This window comes from Drosophila mauritiana, chromosome 3L, assembly GCF_004382145.1.
Source record: "Drosophila mauritiana strain mau12 chromosome 3L, ASM438214v1, whole genome shotgun sequence".
In the NCBI taxonomy this organism is placed as follows: domain Eukaryota; kingdom Metazoa; phylum Arthropoda; class Insecta; order Diptera; family Drosophilidae; genus Drosophila; species Drosophila mauritiana.
The window spans coordinates 14,672,473-14,695,755 of NC_046669.1; the positions used below are offsets into that span (position 1 = coordinate 14,672,473).

The 23,283-nt window shown below is 42.2% G+C and overlaps 2 protein-coding genes across 11 annotated transcripts; both read right to left on the minus strand.

The window, feature by feature from the left end:
- Nucleotides 1–690: 690 nt before the first annotated feature.
- Nucleotides 691–21,662, minus strand: LOC117142016 (pericentrin). 9 transcript variants are annotated; one of them, XM_033305870.1, is made up of 14 exons: nucleotides 21,633–21,662; nucleotides 17,025–19,031; nucleotides 16,070–16,963; nucleotides 15,788–15,928; nucleotides 15,401–15,616; nucleotides 10,367–10,492; nucleotides 9,129–10,295; nucleotides 8,773–8,940; nucleotides 7,746–7,769; nucleotides 6,968–7,633; nucleotides 4,391–5,095; nucleotides 2,141–4,296; nucleotides 1,965–2,075; nucleotides 691–1,430 (listed from the first exon to the last, which is right to left on the minus strand). In XM_033305870.1, the coding sequence occupies exons 1-14, from the start codon at nucleotides 21,645–21,647 to the stop codon at nucleotides 1,127–1,129; spliced, it is 8,700 nt and encodes a 2,899-aa protein (XP_033161761.1). In that variant the 5' UTR covers nucleotides 21,648–21,662; the 3' UTR covers nucleotides 691–1,126. The 9 variants fall into 9 exon arrangements, with proteins under 9 accessions (XP_033161761.1, XP_033161760.1, XP_033161765.1 ...); XM_033305869.1 differs by having other exon boundaries at nucleotides 691–1,433; XM_033305874.1 differs by lacking the exon at nucleotides 15,401–15,616 and having other exon boundaries at nucleotides 691–1,433.
- LOC117142020 (putative odorant receptor 71a) lies at nucleotides 11,637–12,881 on the minus strand. Of its 2 annotated transcripts, none has more exons than XM_033305886.1 (3): nucleotides 12,111–12,881; nucleotides 11,741–12,007; nucleotides 11,637–11,690 (listed from the first exon to the last, which is right to left on the minus strand). In XM_033305886.1, exons 1-3 carry the CDS (start codon nucleotides 12,879–12,881, stop codon nucleotides 11,637–11,639), a joined length of 1,092 nt encoding a protein of 363 aa, XP_033161777.1. The 2 variants fall into 2 exon arrangements, with proteins under 2 accessions (XP_033161777.1, XP_033161776.1); XM_033305885.1 differs by having other exon boundaries at nucleotides 12,066–12,881.
- Nucleotides 21,663–23,283: the final 1,621 nt, after the last annotated feature.

Below are 23,283 nucleotides of genomic sequence, written 5' to 3' on the forward strand. Positions count from 1 at the left end.
ACATTTGCCTTGGTCTAAAGGGGGTTAGAAAAAGAGGGCGGCATCCAAACGAATCCCTGCTGGACGTGCAAAAACATTGCAGCTTTTGCGTTCATTTGACGAAGAGCCGCCCTGAGGCAAGGTACTTTGCTGTATGTCCGTCTTAGATGTCCTTGCAGCACTTGACATTTGCCCAAGCAACCCCTCCTCAACCTGTTGAGCTTAACCGGCAATTGGAAAATGGAACAGCTGCATCCATTCGGCCCCTTAGCATATTGTTAAAGAACACTTTTGTTTATATACATTCTCGATGCTGCAAGTCCTTATTTACATCCTTTGTAATTTGAATTTGAAAATATCAAGTATACGCAGTAGATTTTTGGCTTCTTATTGCGTGCTCTTTTATGACTAGGTAAAGTATAATTTTAATGTTTGCTTGCTGACTTCCTTTATGTAATTTTATCGCTGTGTTTATTAAATGCCCTTGTATACTTACCTTTAATGTGAAAGTCCAACGTAAAAAGCTCAAATATATGATTTCACATTTCATTTAATCTACTGCATTTGATACCTTTTTCAGGTGGTAAACTTTATTTGAATAATTTGATGAATTAAATTCTTAATTGTCCAGTGAATTCTCATCCTTAAGGCACATTCCGTTTATGTACAGAAAACATTCGAGTTAGGAACAGGAAAATAATAAACATAAACTTTTCCAATGTGAAATAAATTGTTTTAATCAACTTAGCAGGAAACTTATACAGTCAGAACCCAAATGAAATAAAACTAAATATATGTAAGTGACTCTGGGATTTGTCAGCCAATAGTCAGTATAACCAATCAAAATACTGGGATTAAATGGATTAGCATTATGCTTATGGCTACACTTGGGCGGTAAATACAAATAACACTTACAGACGATTACATTTCTAGGTTTGTTGTGGTTGCGCGCACGCTTAAAATAGGTTACAACAGCTTAAGATCTAATAATGAGGGAAATGGTACAGGTGATTAACTCTAAAATGGATCGCTTGTCCAACATCCTTGATGCGTTCATGCTTGCAGAGTGTCTTCGATATATGGCTTCACTTAAAGTTAGGGCCTTCAGTTGAGTTTCTTCCTGCTGGAACTGTGTGCTATCCTGGGCTTAATGATGCCGCGCATGCGCTCTTTTTGGTTTTTGCATCGTCGGCCAGTCCAATCTTGCCAATGATGGCAGAGTGTTTTCACTATTGTTATTGGCAATGGTGGACTGCAACGAAGTTGTTGGCGCTTGAAGGGTGAAATCCGATGGCAGCATTATTGGCTGCACGGTGCTGAAGTTAACCATTGGCGGTGAGAGGGGCGCATAACTAAGTCGGCCCATGAGGTTGTTGTTATTGGTGGGTGGATTTGAGTTGGGCCCAGGCAGTGGGGATTGGGGAGGCGCCACATTGAGGTTTAGTCCAGGACTTCTAAAAAGATAAATCACATTAGTCTCTTCAGTCGTATACAAAAGGTTAGTTGAGTGATTGGGTGATTTTAATCAAGTTCGAAGTGAATTTAAAGCAAGATTGCATAGTTAGTAAAACTACAATTTGGTCAATTCAGTGATTCCTGATTGAACTCTACTGCACAATAAATTAAAGGATATATTATATACCTGATCGAGAATATCATACTTTGTAGATTTTAAAAAATATGCAAAAGTACAAATTTAGAGTTTCATAAAAGAAGTATTGCTTATTGTGGGTAAGGCACCTTGATTACTGATTGATTAATAACTACTACTGCAGTGACTAAAGTTACTATATATCAAGTGCATTCATTTGAGAAACCAGACCTTGTGGACGCTAGTTCTTGGCTGAATCGCCTTTTTTTAGTTTAACTTTCATATTGACGGTTACTATGGGCGTCTTAGAGCTTAGAGGGACGAGAAAATGGGGATTATGGCAAGGCATTCTATGTACAGCAATAGATTTCAAATAAACCTTTGCAAGTCTCACCTCTGCTGAGTAATTGTGAAGACTGACTTGCTCACAATCCGCTTTCCCGTGTGCCAGATGCGTCCAATGTATTTGATTCGCTGGATGGCAATGATCGCAAGGGCTACCGTCCTAAAAAGAAAATATAGACCGTTAATACAAATGATTTAACCAATTTCAATAAATCACAAACTCACTTAAACTTCTTTTTGATGTTTCGCTGTGGAGGCAGTGCGGCACCACCTCTCAGATTCTGCAGAGCCAACTGCTCACTGGCCTGGTAACCTTCCAGTGTGAGCTTCAAATACCTCTTCTGGTAGACCAGCGCCTTCCGATGGGACTCGACTCGCAAATAGCGGCCGATCAGCTGCCGGCAGCGCTCCTCCAGCTCGGTGACATTGGTGTTACCAGCGCCACCCAGCTCTTCGCATTTCTTTTGCAGAGCAATGCGTTCGCCCACCAAAAACTGAACCGTCTCAGCCATTTGCCGGTTTTCCTGAGTGTTCTCCGCCAGCAGGGCGTTGATCTCCTTCATCTTCTGCATGAACTGCGCCGGCACATTGTCATCGGTGCTATGAGCCAATCGATCATTGGCCTGAGCTAAGGCCTCAGCTAGTTTGGCCTCCCTCTGACCAGAGCGACTCACATCGAATCGCAGTTGGGTGACTTTTTGGTCCAGGCAATCCCTTGCTGCTTCGGCCGCCAGAAGTTTGGACTTTAGTTCATGGATCTCGGCTTGGAGCTTAACGTTCTCCTGATGCTGACGAGTGCGTGTGTTGGCCCTTCGCGTTTCCGCCTCCTGGAGAGTGACTAACCTAGCCTCCAAACTTTCGATTTCACTGGCTTGCAGGGTTAAACGTTCGTTGAAGTGTTCCAACTCTGTTTCGGCGGACTCCTTATCCCGAGATAGCTTCTCCATTTCCTGTTTCAGCCGCTCACAGTATGCCACTCGCTCCTGAAGCTCTTTTTCATACCGCTGACGTTCCCGCTCACTGCTCCGTTGAGCATCCGCAGATCTCTCCCGTTCCCTTTCATTCTGAGCCACCAGCAGTTTAATCTCACTGCGCAGACGATCTCCGAGTTCGGATTCGAAATCAGCTCGTGGAGATTTCCTCGGCGAGTCGCCCGGCGACTTCAGTAGCAGGGAACTGTTTCTTCTACTTTCCGCTCGTTGCAGGGATGTCAACTGCGTTTGGAGACGCTCACAACGTTCCCTTTCCTGATCGAGCTGTTTGTGGAGCTCGTCCTCGGCATCCAGAGCTGTTTCCAGTCGTTTCCTCATGGCTTCTATGATAATCACATCCTGTTCTTGAATATCCTGCGAGTGCTGCTTCTCTCCCAGTAGCTCCTTGCTCATTGCTTCGCATTGCTCACGCTCCACGGCCAATTGAGCACGCAGGGCTTCCAGCTGATTTAGTAGTTCCCGCTCGCCAGTGAAGTTCTCGTCGTCGGTTCCATTGCCAGTTCCTGGTAAAGTCTCCTCCTCCGTTTGGACGCCTTTCTGCAGCTTCTTGTCCAGATTGTTTTCCTCCTCGCTTTCAATTGCTTTAAGGATGTTTGAGTCCAGCTGGGCCGAGTAGTTCAATTCCTTTTCCACTTGCTGTGCAATTTCGTCCACCGAATATTGCTTCGAACTATTATCACTGTTCTTTAAGCGCTCCAAATCGCGTTCTAGTGTTAGAACCTGCAGTTCGAGATCTGCACATCGTCGTAGAGCAGCATGCAGTTGATCGGCCTTTACCTTGACTTCACTATTCAGTTTCTCCAACTCCCGTTTGCGAGCAGCAGCTGCCTTTTCGCATTGTTCATGGGCCGCACTAACGCAAATCAGTTCCTTGCGGAGATTTTCTCGATCAGAAGCCGCCTGGGCAGCTGTTTCCAGCACCTTGGACTCCAGGGTCTCTATGCGAAGCCTATACTTTGCTTCACTCTCCTCGTAGCTTTGCAGAGTTTGCGCTTGACGACTAAGTTTTTCCTTCTCCTGCTCCAGTTCCTTTTGCAGATCCTGTATCTTGTTCTCCAATTCACTCTGCTGTCTCTGTTTTTCGGTTTGCAAATCGGAAAGCTTTACTCGCAGTTGATGAATCTCTGGAGGCGTTGTTGGCCTGGGCAACTCCGGTGTGTGCATCACGAGACTAGTCGTTTTTAGCTTGGAATCCTCTGTAAGGTTGGAGAAGTTGATCTGCCTTGGCACCAGACCAGGCGTTAGACCATCGGTGCTCTGGGCAGTGACTCCCAGGGCCTGGAAGTAGTGTGGATGCTCGAAAGTGTTAGCCGGGTAGGGGACAATAAAACCACTTAGGTCATCGGTGCGCTTGTGTGTTAAGTTAGCCACGGCTTCCTTAGAAGTTTCCTGATACAAAATAAAAGAATGGAATAAGAATTGTTAAAAATGGCATAAAGGACATACTTGTAAGTTCTTATCCCTTTAACTAGCAAACACTTACCATTGTCTGGTGCAGGAAGCCGCCCGCACCATCGCTCATCTGCAAAGGAGCGGTAAGACTTCGCATGGCTGCTCGACGCTCCACATCCGGCTCGGGAAACTCTGTAATCGATCCGATATCGCTTAGGGTTCGGGCACTCAACTTGCCACCGCTGCCATCCTGCTTTCCTGCTGCACCAGCCGGGGATGAAATCAGGCTGCCATCCTGTCGAGATGCTTGCAGTTCCTTCTCCTTGGCCTCCAGTTGATCGCGCAGGTGATCTATTTCATCGTTCTTGTCCGCCAGCATAGTCTGCATGAGATCCGGGATAGCCAGACGGTTGATCATCTCTGTGCGTATCTTATCCTTTAGCTTCACGATCTCTGCTCCCTTTTGCTGCACTTCAGCCTGCAGTTTGTTCACCAGACTGCGATCTGGTTGTGTTCGTACTTCGACTTCCGTCTCCAGTCGAGTTATCTCCTCCTTGCTGCGCTGCAGTTGCTGTCTCATGTTAGCCATCTGCTTGTCCCGCGCCGCCAATTGCTCGTATAGGTTCTGGACCTCACCCTGGAGTTCATGTACTCGGGTATTCAAGTCTGATGTGCCAGTCCGATGGAGTTGCTCCGCCCGCTGTCGCTGCTCCTCCAGCCGATTTTGGAGTGAAGAAATACGCTGGGTCTGTTCCTCCATACGACCCTGCAGCGAGTCTCGCTCATGCTGGAGCTCCTTCAAAGGAAGATTAGATCAATTAAGACACAAATTAATATTTGTATATTTGTAATATACATATGTATTTTATAATCAAAATCTTTATATTTCCTTCATATTTGTAGGATTATACTCAGTCAAGTGGTTCTATCTGGCTGTCAGTTTGTAGACTCTGGTGCTCGTGGGTGAGTCAATGGCCGACCATTTGACCGTTGGCTTCATCTGCATTTAACCCTTTCCAACTTCAATTAAAGTAGATGTATCTATCGTATCTCTCCGCACCGTGGTTGTTATTTATGAAAAATTTAAAACAATTGGATGGAATTTTTCTATATAAAGCTCGAAAAAGGAACGGACAAGACGAAATGTGTCATTTCCTTATCTAAGCTTTTAATTTATCTTCTTTTTTTTATAGAATCACAATGAAATTCTCAAGTTTTCTTTGGAGAAACATGTGCGTTTAAAAGAATTCATTTTAAATTAAAGCACCGATTTTTGAAATATCATTCATATCTTAAATATTTTCAGTTAAATTGACCGTGGATAAGAAAGCACTTCGAAATGCATGGATATATACAAGTTCCTCCACTGTTCTCGGTATCTTTGCTTTAGTACTGGCATCTCTTTGCTGTTGTTTACTCGGTTTGATCCATTTATATTCATACGGGTGTGGATGCAGCTTCCCCAGCAATCTGCATCCCCTTCTCAATCGTCCAGCCTCCCCTTTCTCCAAACAACTCAGCGGGATGCGTGCCACAGCATAAAGAAATTTATGGAGGCATTACCGCATATTAGTTTTCCAATTGGGCTTCAGTGAGAGAATGCATATTGTAAACAAGCTGGGCTACTGTTTTTTTTTTTTTTTTTCGGTTGAATTGGATTCCCAGTGACAAAAGGATTCAACACTTAGAGGGGTGATGGAAATGTGGCAGGTGCCAGAGGCGCCAAATGATTTGTTTTACATTCGATTTTCAAGTGGATTAAAAAATGAGGGGTGAATTTGGGGTGGCCACAAGATATGAAATCTATTTTTGAAGTGGAACAAACCGGGCATGTGGAAAGGGAACAGGGAGCGATATATTTTGGTGACAGCGTGTGCCAAATGCCCCAAAAAATAAACAAGAATTCTGCCATAAATCACACATCTCAAGCAGAACAATCGCACAATATCCGTCAATGAATGCATGAAGAAAACATTATGACAACCGACGGCACAACAAATTAAATTAAATTGAATTATATATTTATATAGTTTATGATTGCCTTTGGCGGAATTCATCAAAATAAATAAACACCGCAATTGTCGCACTGAGAAACCTTGATCGGATATTAAAAGCTCCATTTCAAAAACTCACTTGCAGCGGGATCTTCGGACCCTGAAACATTTTCGAAACTTCCGCAGCTTGCATTCAAAATAATATATTTATTTTTACGGAAAATTATATATATATAATTATATATCTGGCGAATATTTAGTTTGCGATTCAAAATTGTCTATATAGATGCGGGTATTTCTCCCGATTCAACTGCTCAGAGTGCCATTCTGAAGGCAACTGAGAGATGCTGTCGATCGAGAAAATAAGAGGCGTCTATCACAAGAAAATTCTTTTTGATGCTCTCTTGTGTGAGTGGAGAAAAAAATCAAAAGAGAGCATCTAAATATACTTCGGATTTAAAATAAACGATTTATCAAAGACACAAACATAACCGTTTCGAGTTCGAATATAACGAGGTTGGTGAACTTGCTAGTATGCGGTTAAGCGGTTACACAAACCATACCGTTTCAAATGGTCGCTACAACTTGTAATTCCGCGTTCCAAGATACTTTCAATATAATTAATATATACACAGTAGGAAGATAAGTTTCTTATAATTATATGCTGTACTTACCACGCAACCGGCGCGCATTTGATGAACCTGCATCTCCAGGTCGCGAATCCGCTTGATGGCCGCCTCCTCGACGCGAGTGTGCCGGTCCAGCTTTTCGGTAACCCGTTGAACACCTTCCACGGTAAGCGATGGATGCGAGGGTGAACCCACTGCCGTGGGTTCCTTGCTGCCATGAATAGACACATCTTCGGTGACACTCAAGCTGGCCGAATTGGAGGTCGCGTTGGAGTTATGCAGAGATTCCAGAACTTTGGTTTTTTGATCCAGTGTGGTTTCAATGTCTCTTAACTTTTCCGCAACCTGACTCAAGACCACGCCTTGTTCTGCCGTTGGTCTACTCTGTTGCAGTTTCTCCTCCAGCTCTCTGATACGGGATTGATAGCCCTCTCCAATGTCTGTCTTCAGGCTGTGCACCTCCTGCTGCAGTATATCATTGTCCCGCATCTGCAAACTCACATATTCCTCCAGTTGTTGGGCCTTCTCGGCCAAAACTTCCTCATTGAGTGCCTTCGTCTGGATTTGGGTTTCCAGCTCCGAGATGATCTCCCGCAGCACGAAGATTTTGTCAATTGAAGCCTTCAGTTCCACCTCGAATTTATCCCGCTTCGCATTCGACTCGCTCAACTGTTTATTTACCTCCTTAAATTGGCTTTCCAGTTGTGCATACTGTATTAAAATAAAAACTAAGTTAGTAATGTTTCTAAATAGAAGCATAATTAATGGACCAATGAGATGAAAAGTGTGCGGGTGCGGGTTTCAATGTAAGTGACAAACTTACATGCTTTCGCTTCGCTACCTTCAACTAGATTTTGGGGTGCACGCGGTGGCAAAAGGGTACAGGTGCATTAGTTTGTAATTTTAGTTGTGGTTTTATTTATCGGGTGCATGCAAAGAATTACAAATACGTTAATCATTTTAATATTATATTCAATATATGGCATTGATTAGCACAAAGAACACTTATGGTAATATGAACTTATGTGATATATGTCAAAATATAACAAAAAAAAACCATTTAAATTAACCAAAACTCTTTGAAAGTATATATGAATACAACCCCGCTTAATTACAATTTTAATTAGCAGCGTAATTTAATAGGGAAACAATTGAAACCATTGAAACATTCACAAGAACAAAGCAAATTAAATTTAAACATAAGTATTTTGTAACACCTCATTGATTATTTTGCAAAGAAGTGCGACATTGAAAGTATCTCAACCCCCCAGAGATCTTAAACTTGAGGTAGTTCGCCTAAATGGATACTGATTGAAAGGCTCCGACTCGCTCGCACTTAAGTGGCCATTTCTTGGGGTCTATAAATATGTCGGCAGATGCTTACAAAAGCTCAGGCATATACATATACACACGAATCGGAGGCTGCCCTTGACTCCGTTGAAATGCCCCCATGGGGATTTACAATTGAATTATGCCCAACAGGTGCCCCATGCGATTTGGTAAACTCTTCGAGGAAATGACTTCAATGGCTTCCAGAATTCAGTGCCTTTGTTAATATTTTGAGAATGTACGGAATTGTGTCAGTTAATAAAAAAGGAAGGCCACATGCTGGGACAACTTAAATATTTATATGTCTATAGCCAAACTTACAACCAAAACTTAAGCCTTGAAATAATAATAATCATAATAACAATAATAAAAAGATAGATAGAAATCAAATAAAGAGATATGAAAGGACAGAGGAAACGACTTTGTGAACCCAGGCAAGAACGCAAACGAAAGTCAAACCAAGCCCAAAATCAAGATCACGATCCGAGGGATCATAGATAAGAACCATGGACTGGACTCACCTCCTCGGAGGCATTGGCATAGGAGCTGTGCTCCTTCTCTTTGTCGCGCAACTGAGCCTTCAGCCGCTCGATTTCGCGCTGGAACTCATCGCGTTCCTGTTCGCGTTCGGCGGCCTGATCCTCCAGGAATCGCCTGGTATCCTTCAGCTGCTTGTCAGCGGTATCGATCTGTGTTTGTGTTTGTGGTTATAGGTCAAAGGAGAGGGCATCGAAGGGGTTTTTAATTCATAATTAACCTGGCTTACGAACTACTCGAATTTATTTTGGGATCATGCGTTTAGCACATAATGTAAAAAGGTGGGAGGGGAAAACTCAAAGGGGAGGATGATCCGTGTGCAGACCGTTTCTTAACTTACCTGGGACTGCAGATCCTCGCGGTCCTTCTTGCTGAACTCCACCACTTTGTCGCCCTCGCGGCAAAAGTCCTCGATCATCTGCAGCAAGTTAACGGTGGAATTGCCTTGGTCTCTTGATGGTTGCTCCTTGACCGGAGAGGATGAAAGCAAATTACGCGCTCTCTCTTGGAGGGCAAGAAAACTGGCCGATGATTGATCCAATCCCTGCTCCTGCAAGCTCTTCAGTGTGCCCAAGCCGTATCCCTCATTGTAATCCGTGTGGTTAAGGGAGTTCAACTGGGAAAGCTGATCCCTCAGTGCTTGTAGCTCCTGCCCCAGCTCCGCATTGCGATCAATAGTGTGACTGAGTTGCTGTTGCAAGTTCTGACGATCTGCCTCCGACTTAATCAAGCGATTCTTTAGCTGCACCAGCTGGAACGATAGCTCTGAGGCATTTCCCGCATGCTCTTGAAGATCTGGAGGTAGGGAGGAATGTGTTTTTCCCGTCTCGGGATTGCTGTTCTTCCTCTGATTGGCCACGCCCATTTGCTGATCGTTCAAGGAATTTGTGCGTAGGAATTTCGACAGTACTTGTTGATGCACTGCACCTGTGGTCTTCAGACCATTTTCCGCCTCGCAGCAGAGCTCATGCTCCTGTTTTTCCGGCTCGTCCAAGTGCTCCGACGACTCATCGTGTGTTCGCTGCTGCTTATGCAAGTCCTCTGACAAATGCAAAAGGTAAGAGGCCTCCGACTTCAAACGCTCCAGGCAATCATTCAAATCGAAATCCTCGCTTGGCTCTTCGTTGCTCTTGCTGTCGATGAACTGCACCAAACTGGGATCCTCCACAACTTCCAGCAGGCTGTGGACATCCGGTACACGGAACATTTGCTTCGTATTATTCAGGGAGCTACTAAGGGTAGCCTCCAGATCATCACCCCCATCTTGACTGCGACTGTGGAACAGCAGGCGTTGCACCTCCTCGGAGAGTGTGGCATTCAAATCCTCCTCACAGTGGGCCACACACTTGGCCAGCCGACAGAGTACGCTGCGGAAACTCTTGGACAGCTCCCTCAATCCATCTCGTTCGCAGATCACCTGCTCCAGGTCACGGGCAGCATCGAAGGTCAGATGGCGTTTGTTCTTCCGATTCAGCTGCTTTTCATATTCTAGTTTCACGCGCGACATCTACGATGAACGACAAAAGTTAGGAATCAAATTGTATATGAACGGAGTGAGTATATGCATTCGTTACTCACCTCATCGGCATGTTTAATGTTCAGCTGAGTGATCTCCAGTTGACTCTTGGCCGTAAACTTCTCGCGCAGCAAGATCAGCTCCTTGGGCCAATGCTGATCGTCCACGGTGTTCTCCGACAATAAACTCTAAAAATGCAAATTGTTTACATGGATTAAAATCTTTTGTTTATGGCCAATGTGTGAAAAGCTGTTGCAACATTCGGTTGCATATTGCATGGGAAAGTCCGGAAAGATCAAGCTTTCAGAAGAAACTTTTTTGCCTTTCACCAGAGCATAAATATTTATGGTTTCAACCCAAAATATTTAGATGATATAGATGGGAAGTGATCTGTGCGTTTTTCTTTTTTTACATTTTTGATCTTTATTCTGGAACATCCCAAGTCGAGTGTGTCGATTCCTTGAGGGTGGCACAAACGGAAACAGAGCCAGATACATAAATCTTAATAAGAATCTTCCCCACCCAAAACGTAAAAAAAGAAGGAGAAAAGGGAGTGTATGGAGTTTGATCTTATTTTTGGAGCGAACTGCACACCCTCGCTCATGATTAAAGCATAAAACCACATTAAATACAATTAAATGTAGCTCAGTGTTGATGATTTGAAAGTAATTCAATGAATTATCATCACTAGGTTGTCTTATCTCCCCCATTAGCTTCTCAATTCCCCACTAGAGGGTCATGATCCCGGCAGATTGTGAATTTTCTTTGTTTTCAATCATTTTCAATATTTACTTCAGACTTTTACGTAGACAAACAAAACGATGCGCTGCAGTCTTATATAAACACGATTTAAGTAGATAAGTAAACTAAAATGCACATATTTTATAAGAATTCCACGATTTTGAAGCAATGTGCTTTTTCAATTTAAATTCTTTACATTTTAATAATAATTTTATTTTACTATTACTTTTTTATCTAAACTCTTAACATGTAGGTAAAGATAAAACGTTCCTATACAAATTACTGTAAGTAATTTTCTCGATCTCCCTTTGTTTATTTGGAAAATTACATATAGCCAGAGCTAAAGCTTTTCCCGCAAAATTTTTGACTTCGTCCAAATTCGAATTTTATTTTCGTCACTTGCAATTCTACATTTCATGTGCACTCAACATATAGTACATATAGGAAAGCGTGTATTTCGTGCAATGCTACAATATATTTTTAGATCTTTGCATAACAAGACGCGCGGCAATAAATCTCCAAACGAGCTGCGAAATCTTTGAGCTAATCCAAAATAGAAAGCAGAGTATTTTATAGGACACAACTTCGTTTCTATTGATTCATGTTGAGCAACAAGGCCAGCAAACTGTATGCTTGATTCATGGTCTGAAATAAAGATAACTTATACGAGGATTTTCCAGATAAGAAAATACAACCTTGGTAAACAAAGGTAACCCAATATGAAAAAAGCCACCGGCTTTTAGGGTCACCGGTCGATTTAAGTACACCATAAACATTAAAACTAGTCGCCGCATTCGGGAATTCATATCCGGCCAATCCGAATTGTATAGGGAATCGGTCAACATACTTGCAGAATCGATGACGGCGTTACCATATATGGTGGGTAGCATGACTTGCATGATCATGGCCACTAGGTACTGCATCATGGCGGCAAATCCTGGCAAGTCCTGCAAGACGGGACTCTAAACAGGAGTTTACAGAGTAATAGCCGATTGGAAACCCTTAACTTCACACTCTCACCATCTGCATGCTGTAAATGGTGAAGCAAATGATTAGGGAGCTGACCAGGATTTGGGTGAACGTGCTCTTCGAAATGAAGATTTCAATGCCCAAGGCCTGTTGCTTGAGTCGCTGGTGGAGATGGACCAGTTCCAGGAACTTCTCCCTCAGATCCTTGTCATCATGCTGAAGCTTACTCAATCGCTGGCCCAACATTCGCAAACACAAGGACAGATGCAGCATCAAGTACCAATTGACAACGTCCATGGTTACGTTGCAAATACAGATAATGGGAATGGTTGTGACCTGATAGATGAAGGCATACCAAAAGAGCACAGGCTGCTGCCAATCGAATGGTGTCCACATCCAAAAGGGCAATCGATTTGGGATATCAAACAACGGTTGAATCACAATCAATGGGATGACACCAACACTGCACAAACAGTAAAACATTATAACACGATTGAAACGTCGATGCTCGAATCGCCACATATCCACTTCCTGTTTGCTCCTCAGCTCGAAAAGATCGCACGTGCTCCACTCGAACAAAATGCCTTGGGCCACATGGGCATACTTCCAGATATTGATCATTTTACCGCCCAAGGCAGTGGTGGTCAGGCAAATCAAAAGGACATCGGCGGTATGTTGTATATCCCTGCTCCTGATTGCCTCCAACCACAGAAGCAACACAAACAAGAAGGTAAATGGAACGTGCAAGGCATATGCCTGCCAGTTAGTCCAGTCTGGCGTGGAGATGGATTCCTTCCGCGGCCAGAGACGCCACCATTTCAGCACTCCAGTCAAAAATCGCACCGGTCGAATTCGATCGTAGTCCATTGCACAAGTCCTGGCTCGGATTATTAAAGTCCGATTTTGGAGCTACTTTATATAGGGCTGCTCTAATTGATTTTCTTGATTGCTTAATTTTAGGGGCGGTCCTGGTACCCCGACTTTCAATTAAAATTCACTTAGCCAAGCCAGTTGGCTGATTTTACATGCATCTTGACGTTAAAATACTAATCCAACAGATTACCTTTGCCAATTTGAAAGTTAATTTGCTGATAGTTTCTCAATTATTAAATTCTTGCTTTAAGATTAATTGATTCGTTAAAGACGATTCAAAAGTCGTTCTTTTTAGCCTGTCCAAAGCCCCGGGAAGTTGACTAAATATAAACCAAATAAAGATTCCCAGAGAAACCGAAAATTTCGCGCCTGGAACAAAAATAAACTCCTCATGGACCGATTGCGACTGGAAATGGGAATTCTTCGGTTTTAATTTCCTTTATTTTTGGGGAGAAAGGGCAACGACTCCTCAAGTAATTTGGGAGAAAGACACATCTTTGACAAAGTGCAGACTGTTTGTTTATTTAGTCTGTGTTTTTGGGAGACTTTTGAGTGATGGACTCTTAACAAATTTAGTTTGTTTAGTCAAATTGATTTGCTTACTTTTAAATTTCCTTTTTTGAATCTGTAGTTTCCTCTTTCAAATCCTCAGTATTCCTTTTTGTTTCCAAATATTTTTGAACACAAGAACCGTTAGATTTAAATCTACACACACACACAACAAAAAGTCCAATTAATGGGCACGAAAACACCACGTAAATTAGTTGTTTGTATGTACAATTATTTTCCGCTTTTTGGCAATGATTTGCATATTAAACTTTTCACAAGAACCACTTGAAGCACGCGAAGATTTGTAGAATCTATAGCCAGAATTCTCTTCCTCTCTCACAAACTGTTTGTATTTTATTCGGATGAATGAAGTATTCAAAATAGACGTATGCACGCATTGAAGTAACGGAAAAGACTGAACGCCACCCAAAGCAGGCAGCTCATATTATAATGGAAATCGGCGGAGAGAGCGCATGGGATCGGGAGAGATCGCGTCAAGCAGTGCACTGCTTGCTTTGCCTCTCTTTCGCTGTGCGTGTTGGAATTAATTCAAATTTATGAGCGTTAATTTTGAAAAGTTATATAGGCAGTACCTACTCTCTCTTTCCACTCTTGTGGGGGTGTTTCTGCTCCACTTTTTCCCCTTTCATTAATCCCCATTTGAGCCTCACTTCCTGCTTGGACTTTATTAGCTCCATTTCATGACTTCATTTGATAGGTGTGAAGTATATATATTATTATGCTGTGACAACAGGACGAGCACATGTCTTTCAGCGGGAATTTGGCGCGCTCTTTTGCTGCTTTTAGATATATTTGTATCTTTGCATTGTCATATTGCCCGCAGAATGTCTGCGAAATTTGCTGTTGGCAAACAGACCGATCGGCAGATAGCCCCCATATGATACATATAAAAGACTATTTTCTGACAGCATAAGTGGGGCGGGAAATTTTTGGTGAACAGTGGTAGGGTTTTGTGCCACAGAATGATGCGATCTTATAGTATTTAAATAGTGCGTAAACACACAGTAAATATAGTTTTCTTATGACCATTGTATATCAATAGAGGGAAAATACGAATGAAGCTTAAGCTGATTATACCCAACTAATTATAGCTTATAGACCCCCACAGTTTTTTAACCATAATTTCTAAACCATCAACATTTTCTTCCAATCAAAATGACCTTTAAGCAGTATCTACTGTAAACACAATGGCATATCCAGCAGTCTTTGACCTTCGATGGATTTATTTTGGTGTCGCACAAAAGAACAACAAATGGTGTCCCGTGTAGCGCCAACTAAAGGGAGGTCTTCTCTATTTATCCCAACCATTTGCTGACACGTGGCCACCATATTTGGTGAGGTGACGAGGATTGAGGCGGCTGCTGGAAAGGATTGAGGCATCTGTCAACGACACGAGGGGATCATTGACTGGTGGGTATTAATAGCGGCATCCCAGGTATCAAAGTGCACACTGATTTAATGCTACATAATTCGAAGCGAGTTGAAAGTTCTTTTGGCACACGCTTGTGGCAGCATGATTTTCATGTTGCTCTGTTTTTAGACCGCTCGTATTTTTCCTCTTGCTTTCATTTTAAATTTTGGCTACTTGACAAATTTCGCACGTTTTTTTCATGTGAGCTGCGTGCAGCAGTGTGTTTAAAAATAATTTATGCTCGGGAAGAGATTTTTGCAAGGGAGACACTTTAAGATTAGACCAATCAGTGGGGTGAATCACGCATACAACGACTGCGTTGATCATTAATTAAGCTGCTTATGATATTTAATTGTGTTTTAAAAATCTCTTAAAAATAATTGTTTAGCCCTTTCAAATAAATAATAAATTAATTGTATGTAACAAACAGCGAGAAATGGGTTTGAAATAAGCGATTTATGAATTAATTTTGATTAACAGAAACCGTGCAATGAGTTGAGTTGCATGCCACATGCCTGCCTGTTCCGCTCACCTGAATTTGCTGCTCCAACTCGGTGGCGATGTCCTGCCTGGCCAAAGCCAATTGCTCCTGCAATCTCCTCTCGTACTCTTCGATGATTCGCTGAATAACCTGCGACTCGTTGTTGAAATTCAACTCATCCTCATCGATGATAATAAGGGAGGTATTCGCGACTCCCCCTGCGGATTCCTGATCCGGGCAGGTACGTTCGGGTGATTCGGTTGCAGGCTGGGTTAGTTTTTGCATTTGGGTGTTGATTGCAGGTAGTTACAATTGGTTTAGTTTATTGGGTTATAAAATTCGGAGAGAAAAACAAGAATGGACATGCAGTTAGCACAGTTAGTGAAAACAAGCTTAGATGTACAATGTGATGTGGGATTTCGAAAGTTTGATCCATACCTTATAGTCATCATCAGCCTGCCGTCGCTCATAGAACTTTAACCGATCGCTCAGCTTGCGTACTTGATCCTCATGCGCGCGCTTTAACTCCTTGATGTGGGTTTGGTAAAAGATCTTTAGGTCGGCTATATCCGCAGTATTCTAAAAAAAATAATGCACATTATTATAGGCAATTTTGGTAGATAGAAAAAGGACAAAGAAGTATATCCTTAATCTGAACAATTTTACTATTTTGTTAATCGAATTCAATAAATAGAAGAGTTGACTAAATGCCCCACTCACGTCTTTGTCAGTTTTTCCAGTGTTTTCTCCCAGCGAATCCAAACCGCAAGGAGTCATCTGCCTGTGACTAGGACTTAGAAGCAGCTCAGCTCGCTTCCGTTTGCGGGGAGAAGGTTCCTTGGAGGACACCGCGGCGGCGCCTTCCTCGGGCAACTGATCGACCTCCGAGCACTCCGATGAACTGTCCCCTGTCTGATGCTGTGACTTGTGCGAGAAGACATCGTCCGAGAATTGCTTCTCCAGATCGGCGCACTTGTGCTCAAAGTACTTGCGCAGATCCTCCATTTGCTTGGCATGAGCTGCCTGCTGGTTCTGTTCGCTGGTTAGCTTCTCGCTCTCCCACTGATCGCGGGCAATCTTCAGCTCCTGGGCGCCAAGATCACGACACAAGGTGATCTGTTGGTTCAAATAGTCGTCGAACTTGCGCTGGACCATCTGGAAGATGCGCTGTTCGGTGGGCAACAGATATGTGTGGAACTGTTCGATCTGCTTGCTAAATGCCGGTGTCCACTCCGGGTTTGAGGCCTGCAGTCCCAATTCTTCGTTGGTCTGTAACTGAGTTAGCTGCCTTTCCTTGGAGCTACGTGATCCGCGCTCTTCGTTGTCCGTAAGAAAATGACGATCCAGATCATCATCGCTTTCGCTGATCAAATCCATGGAGATCTCTGAAATACGCTGACCGGGATTGCATTCCTGATCTGGCCATACGGCACTCGAGCGTTTCACTGCATCGATCGTCTCTTGGAGTTGCCTACGCAGGTTCTGTACTTCGCCGCCCAGACGATCCGCATCCACCTGCAGCTTGTCACGCACATTCAGCGATTGCTGCAGTGAATCGGTTAGTTTGGCAATCAACTCATCCCTCCGTGACATCTCCACATAAATGTCCAATGTCTGTGGGGCAAAGAATTATGTTTAGTATATGCACAAAATTAATGTTTATAAATAAACTTACCGGGCCGCCTAGTTCATCCTGAAGGGTGCGATACTCTGTCGAATTGGTCATTAGCGAACTGGAATCCCTTGCCGAAGCTGGACCCGCACTGGATTCTCTTCTTGCTGTCTCAAGCTGCAGATTCAGCGATGCCAAACAGTTGTCCTTGGTCTCCAGTTGGGTGTGTAGCTCCTGTACCTTGGCCTCCAGCTGCTTAAGCATATTAAGACTCACCAAACTGGAACTGCTGCCTCCAGTTTTATGTGCTCCTGGCTGCAGCAGAGTTTTGGACTCATCCAAGGAGAGGGAAGGCGGATCCTGCTCCTCTTCGATAGTTGTGCTCATGGAGAGCAGTCTCTCGCTTTCTTCGGTGATATCCTCCAGAACATCCTTGGAGAACTCTGTGAGTGGCACTCGCTCCATTTGCTTGAGTTCTAAATTGTTACTGCTGCTGGTTACTTGTGTTTGCTCCGCTTCCGTGGGCGAAAGTTTGGGTGCATTGTCCACAATCATTTGCTGATTCATGGCCATTAAACGCAGCTTCATCAGTTGCAAGGAACTCTCCTCATCGTCGTCATCTTCTTCATTCTCAACATCATCCATTTCCAGAATGGTTAACTCTAAAGGCTCCAACTCATCTGCTTGCAGACGTAATGTGGTCAATGCTGTAGCAGCTTTCCTTTCTATAATCTGAGTTTGTTGCAGCGCAGGAAGCTTCAATGGTTGCAAAGTCGAAGTGGGTCTGATGTCCACTTGCACCTGATCCTCTGGCTCTTCATCTAAATCGGTGATTAAATCTTGTTTCTGTGAAGTATTGACGGTTTCCTCAGCTTCGTACGTCACCTCAATCGATTCATTTGTGGCAACTATTTCTTCCATAGAGTGATCCTGCTCTTCGGTTATTTGGCTTTCATCCACCTGAGTTTCTTGATGAGCACTGGCACTAATGGCCGCACTGCCTTCGGTTTTATCGTCCCTTTCATGGCCAGGCTCCTCAACCAATTCGGAAACATCATCCGTAGTGCTTTGGTTACTTAAACTTTGATCTACAGACTCCTCATCCTCGTGCAGGGAATGCACAGGTTTCCTCTGCTCCAATGGCAAACTGATATCAAAGTCATCATCATTAGAGGAGAGACTAACCTCCACTTTGGAGGCAGCTGGAAGATCCGAACCCTCCTCGCTTTCATCCTCATCGACCAGGAAGTGCTGAGCCAACTGGCCACCAGATAACTGGGCATCATCGATGCGAAACTCATCAGCGTCCTCATCCTCTGCCGGATTGCTACTCAAACTTTTGGCACTTGATTGCTCATCCTTTGGCCGGGCATAGGCAGCCGCCTCCGATAGAGATTCCAGTGGAGTATTTAGCTGCTCCTCCACCTCACTGATCTCGATGGCCTCTTCGATCTCCTCCTCAATACTACTGCTAGTTGTGGTCGTTGTGGTTGCTGTTGGGGCCAAAACATTAGCACTGCTCGGCGTTGTCGCCGTTGTTGTGGTGGTCGTGGTTGTCCGTTGATCGGCCATGTCAATGGTCATGGAACTGGTGGGCTGCTCGATGCTAAACGACGACACCGACTGATCCTCCTCCGTAAGGCTGAGATTGTTCTGGCGCCTGAGTAGTTCGGCGGTATCCGTGGATGTAACCGCATATGGGGTGCTGCTACTCGATGTTACCCCCGTCCAACTGCTCCGCGAGATTATGTATGTGCGCGTGGAATCATTGTCGGAGTCACAATCATCTGCTGGTTCCTTATCGGACACACCACTGGCCACATGTTTCGATTTCTCGGCGCACTGTAGTTGCTCACTCGACGAAGTCGGCTTCTCAAATATGATATTTAGCGTGGGTATGAACTCAACCTCCACACAAGTTGCTGCTGCTGCTCCTCCAGTGGCGCGCGATGTTGCAGCTGTGGATGCTGTTGCTGTTGCCACGGATGTTGCTGGCAATTCTTCGAGAGTCGCCGCTTCGATCGCCTTATAGCTTACACTGGCACCGTGCGGCCGCAGCAATGATGTGATCTGTAACGTAAATAAAGCAATATTAATGGCCATAGCATTTATGTTTCTACGAAATATATTGCCAAAGCATTTCTTTGATGAAAAACACTTTAAAGGATTGGAATAACATCATTTCGCTTTATAGTTTGCTTAGGAAGCAACTAAAATGTGTGTTTATCGCTTAAGTATTATGAATTCGTAATAAGCAAATAAACAAAAAATAAAAAACAATTCCTATGAATAATTGTTTTCAGTTAAGATATAATATTCTAAAAAGTATTCATACAAATCTTAAGTTTAAGCCATTATTTCCTAAGGTACATTTAACGTTTATCAAGTAATAAGATTATTGAATCAAAATTAACTATTTTCATTTGCAATATTAATACTTAAAGTAGGGTAATATTAGAAATGACTTTTTGGGAAAGTCAATATCCTGAGGCAATATTTTTGTCAAAAGTTTTATACAAAACTGAGTTATTGCCTAAGAATTGATACCAATTGTGTTAAACATTCGGCTGCTGAGATTTTACCAGCCCAAGAACATTAGAACATTCGGATTTGCTTGAACAACAAATGAATACAAGAGCAGGTTTTCATTTTTCGTTGGCCCACTTGTTGTGCCACCAGGCCGTGCCACTTGAGTTATAAGGCAGCACGCGTCGTCTGCCGCCATAAATTTATTTTCTAGATTTTGATTCGATTTAATGATGTCACCCAGTTGTCAACGTCTGCAACGCATTGTGAGGATTCTTTTCGAGGTTCGCAGTCTTGGCGGCCCACTAAACTTGGTCGAAAGGTATTAAAAAGCGACTTTATTGCGTAAACAAATGCGATTGGAAATGTGGGCAATGATAGGCCAACACATCCCATTTCAAATTGACCTGCATCTCAAGTGTGATTCGTTGGATTGCTGGCTATCTTTTGGAGAAGGGAAGACGCCAACTGCTGCCCACATCCATTCCTTGATGGATTGCAGCTGTGTCGGTTGTTGGTTTCCCATTTAAATTATAATTAGAAGCATTCGAGGCATCTTTATGTTTGGTAATAAAGTTCCCTTCGCGGAGGAGTTGCATATGTTTGGATTATTTATTTTTGGACTTGCCCACATTAATTAAGAAAGACGTCTCTGTCCACTCGAGTGATCTATATGCCTGAAGGTGTTTGAAACGTGTGCCACACATGCATCCGTTCCCCTCGATCGAGTGAGGAAATATTTAGGCATTTTCCAATTACATTTTTCACAGCTGGAAATCTAATTAGATCGCTTGCATTCTTTCATATATAGCGATGTGCCAAGGCGATGCATTCAACGTTTGAATAATAAGCCTTTGCCAACTTGTACAGTAGTTGGCGGTTTACATATATGCAAACTTATTTAATTAAAAATTTTTTAAAATCTTATTGAAAATTGATTTATTTATTTATTACCATTTTTGCTGTGAAAGTATAAGACCTATTTCCCATATATTAAGTTTAAATTGTAATATGCATACAACTCAAGTGCGTACTGTATTTAAACATCTGCAAAAGATATTTTCCATATTGCACATACGCCATGTGGGTCAGGTCGTAACGCTTGACAAAGTTTTCACAATATTGGCGGAAAATGTTTGTGAAAAAGTTATCCAATTCCCGGCCACATGGTGGTTTGAACGTCCTTGAACTTGTCAGGACAAAGACAACGACAACCCATTCCGGAAGTACCAGCCCAGCGATAAGGATATCGGGATAACAAGTTTGCACCTATAACCATGACAACGGATTTTCTTTGAGTGTGCGTGAAAAACGAAAACGAAAGTCTTTCCCATTCCTTGCAAACATTTCAATTTGTTGCTATAGTTTGGACCTCTTTTGTGGGCCGTTGTTTGGGTGTGACACACATTTCAGTTGGATCGTCTGAGGTTTTTGCACTTCGGCGACTAATAACAACAATGCCACTCCCCTTTCAGAACGGGCAAAGGGGCGGAGGACCTAGCCCAACGTCTCTGTTAATGGCGCCGACGCCTTTCCTTTGATTTTCCACAAGATATTGTCGATAAACCCTCAATAATGGCACGCATATTGGCGAAAATGATTAAATTAATAGCTTTGCCTGGCGAAAAATTGACAGTGAAATATGCCGGGACAAAAATAAATTGGGATCGCAGAAAGGATTTTCTTTTGCGTTGTTATGAAGAAGGATTATATCATTTAAAGGTTTAGTTTAAGTTTATAAATTCTTAAACACTTGCATTAAATATTTTCATATATTATATAAATATTTACATAATTACACACAATTTATAAGATTGTGAAGTAGATGAAGAATTGCTTTTTATCCTATACCCGCATTTTGATTTAATTATTTGTACAAACTAAATCTTTTCAAGCATTATACTTTCAAATGGTAATTCTAATAAATATACTATATTATATTATACATTTCCCTATAAACAAAATTAATAGAAAATATGGTAAATGTTGAATTATTTTTTTAAGTACACTGCTATGCACAAAAATCCACTAATGTGGTTCATTATCAGGCGGTTTCGAATGATATTAACACACTTCGGCTGGCGAGTGATGCAAATGTCACTGGGCGATGCTAAAGATCACATTGCGGGCAATAACTGAACTCACATGCAATTTCCCCATTTCGCTGCCCGACCCTCTCATTCGATTCAATTCAGCGATGAAGTTATCTCAATTAAATGCAATTTACAATCACTTAAAAAGTCCATATATCGACAATTGCTATTAAGGGTTACATTGTGCAAACTTCTACGTATATGCAAATGTTCGTAGATTTATTTTTTTAACAATTTTATGGGATCACAGGCACTGACACTGCACTCTTATCTTTATAGAGCTATAAATGTGCGGAAAACCGAAAAACGACGACGCGACCGCCTGCAGTGCAAGTTCTTTTATAAATAAAACGCCCGAAGAGACATTCAATTGAAATCAGTCACTCAATCCGAGGAAAATCAAAAGAAAAGCGTTGGAAAAGAGCAGCCAGCCACGGGAGAGCCCGAGCGATTGAGAGCGAGTGCCGCGGAAATTTGCAACGCGGTTCCAAGCGGTTCCGTGCACCGAATGTTCGCTCCCATTTTTTATTTATAAACAAAATGTGTGTGTGGAACATAAATTTGTTTGGAAGATGGTGATATATGCATAACAGTAGTTTAAAAGCATTCTGAACTATTGCTTTACGATTCGAGTTTGCGGCTAATGCTGAAGTAGCTATGTATATAAGTTTTAAAAATTAGTATTATAATCAGAATTAATGTTCTTAAAAAACTGTTATATTTCATTTCTTATAGTTCGTATTTTATAATTATTCTTTTGTTTTTATTAAAAATTGCATTTAAGCTGTACAATTTCAAAATTCAAATTTTATATAATCTACCATAAAACATTTTAAAGATTATTTAAAATTTTTGAGAATTTTTGTATACATTATCCAACAATTTCTATCGTATTGCGGTACATGTTTTCGATTTTTCAGCAACAAGTTGCAGATACATTCTTTCCTTAACAACATCTATAAGCGAATCGGTTATTGTAGCGAGACATTTTTTAAACATTTTATGTTTATAATTAGCAGGGAGATAGCCAAAATTCACTTATAAATTTATTAATTATTAAAGAAAGCAATTAAAATTCCATAATGTGCACAATTCAATTATAATATTCACTAAAAAAGTTTCCTCTGTAATAACACAAAAACTGCTATTTAATTATATAGAATAAACTACATATTTAAAAAATATAATAACAATTAAAATTCCTAAGCCGTTGGGTAGTTTTCACTGTAGATTGTTTATAGATTTCGGAAGGGCCTCGTGGTCTTCTAATCGAAAGTCCAAAGGCGCATTCAATTTCGATTTCGTTTGTAAACACACTTGAAAAACAACATGTTCTGTTTGTGGATCGTATTGAATTGAAAACACACCTATCAAGGCACATTCAACCCACATTTTGTGGATTCTATCCACAAACCGAGAGGGCAGATGATGGATGTTTGGCTCCCAAATGGGTTAATACTTTAATGTTTTCCCGTGCTTGTTTGGCTTACCCAATCGTATAGAGTGTACAGATTCATGGTGACTGCACTTGAACCAAATAATTTATGGCCTATTCCCTGTTTTTTGGCCGCCTTTGTTGACACTTGCGCCTGTCAGTTGGCTATATCTATAGGCGTTCTAGATGTGGCCCAATGCGATCCATTTTCTTGTTGATGTTTGCGTAGTGTTTTTGATGACACTATATTTTAGAATTTTTTCGGGTT

What these genes read in the sequence shown, in the direction of transcription:
- LOC117142020 (XM_033305885.1), bottom strand. Translation starts at nt 12,881, where the DNA reads ATGGACTACGATCGAATTCGACCGGTGCGATTTTTGACTGGAGTGCTG. An exon ending in CCATTTACAGCATGCAGATG is followed by an intron (nt 12,008 to 12,065) that starts GTGAGAGTGTGA and finishes ACTCCTGTTTAG; the next exon opens with AGTCCCGTCTTGCAGGACTT. An exon ending in GGTTACCTTTGTTTACCAAG is followed by an intron (nt 11,691 to 11,740) that starts GTTGTATTTTCT and finishes TCTTTATTTCAG; the next exon opens with ACCATGAATCAAGCATACAG.
- LOC117142016 (XM_033305869.1), bottom strand. An exon ending in ACATTAAACATGCCGATGAG is followed by an intron (nt 10,296 to 10,366) that starts GTGAGTAACGAA and finishes CGTTCATCGTAG; the next exon opens with ATGTCGCGCGTGAAACTAGA. An exon ending in AGGTAGCGAAGCGAAAGCAT is followed by an intron (nt 7,634 to 7,745) that starts GTAAGTTTGTCA and finishes ATTTTAATACAG; the next exon opens with TATGCACAACTGGAAAGCCA.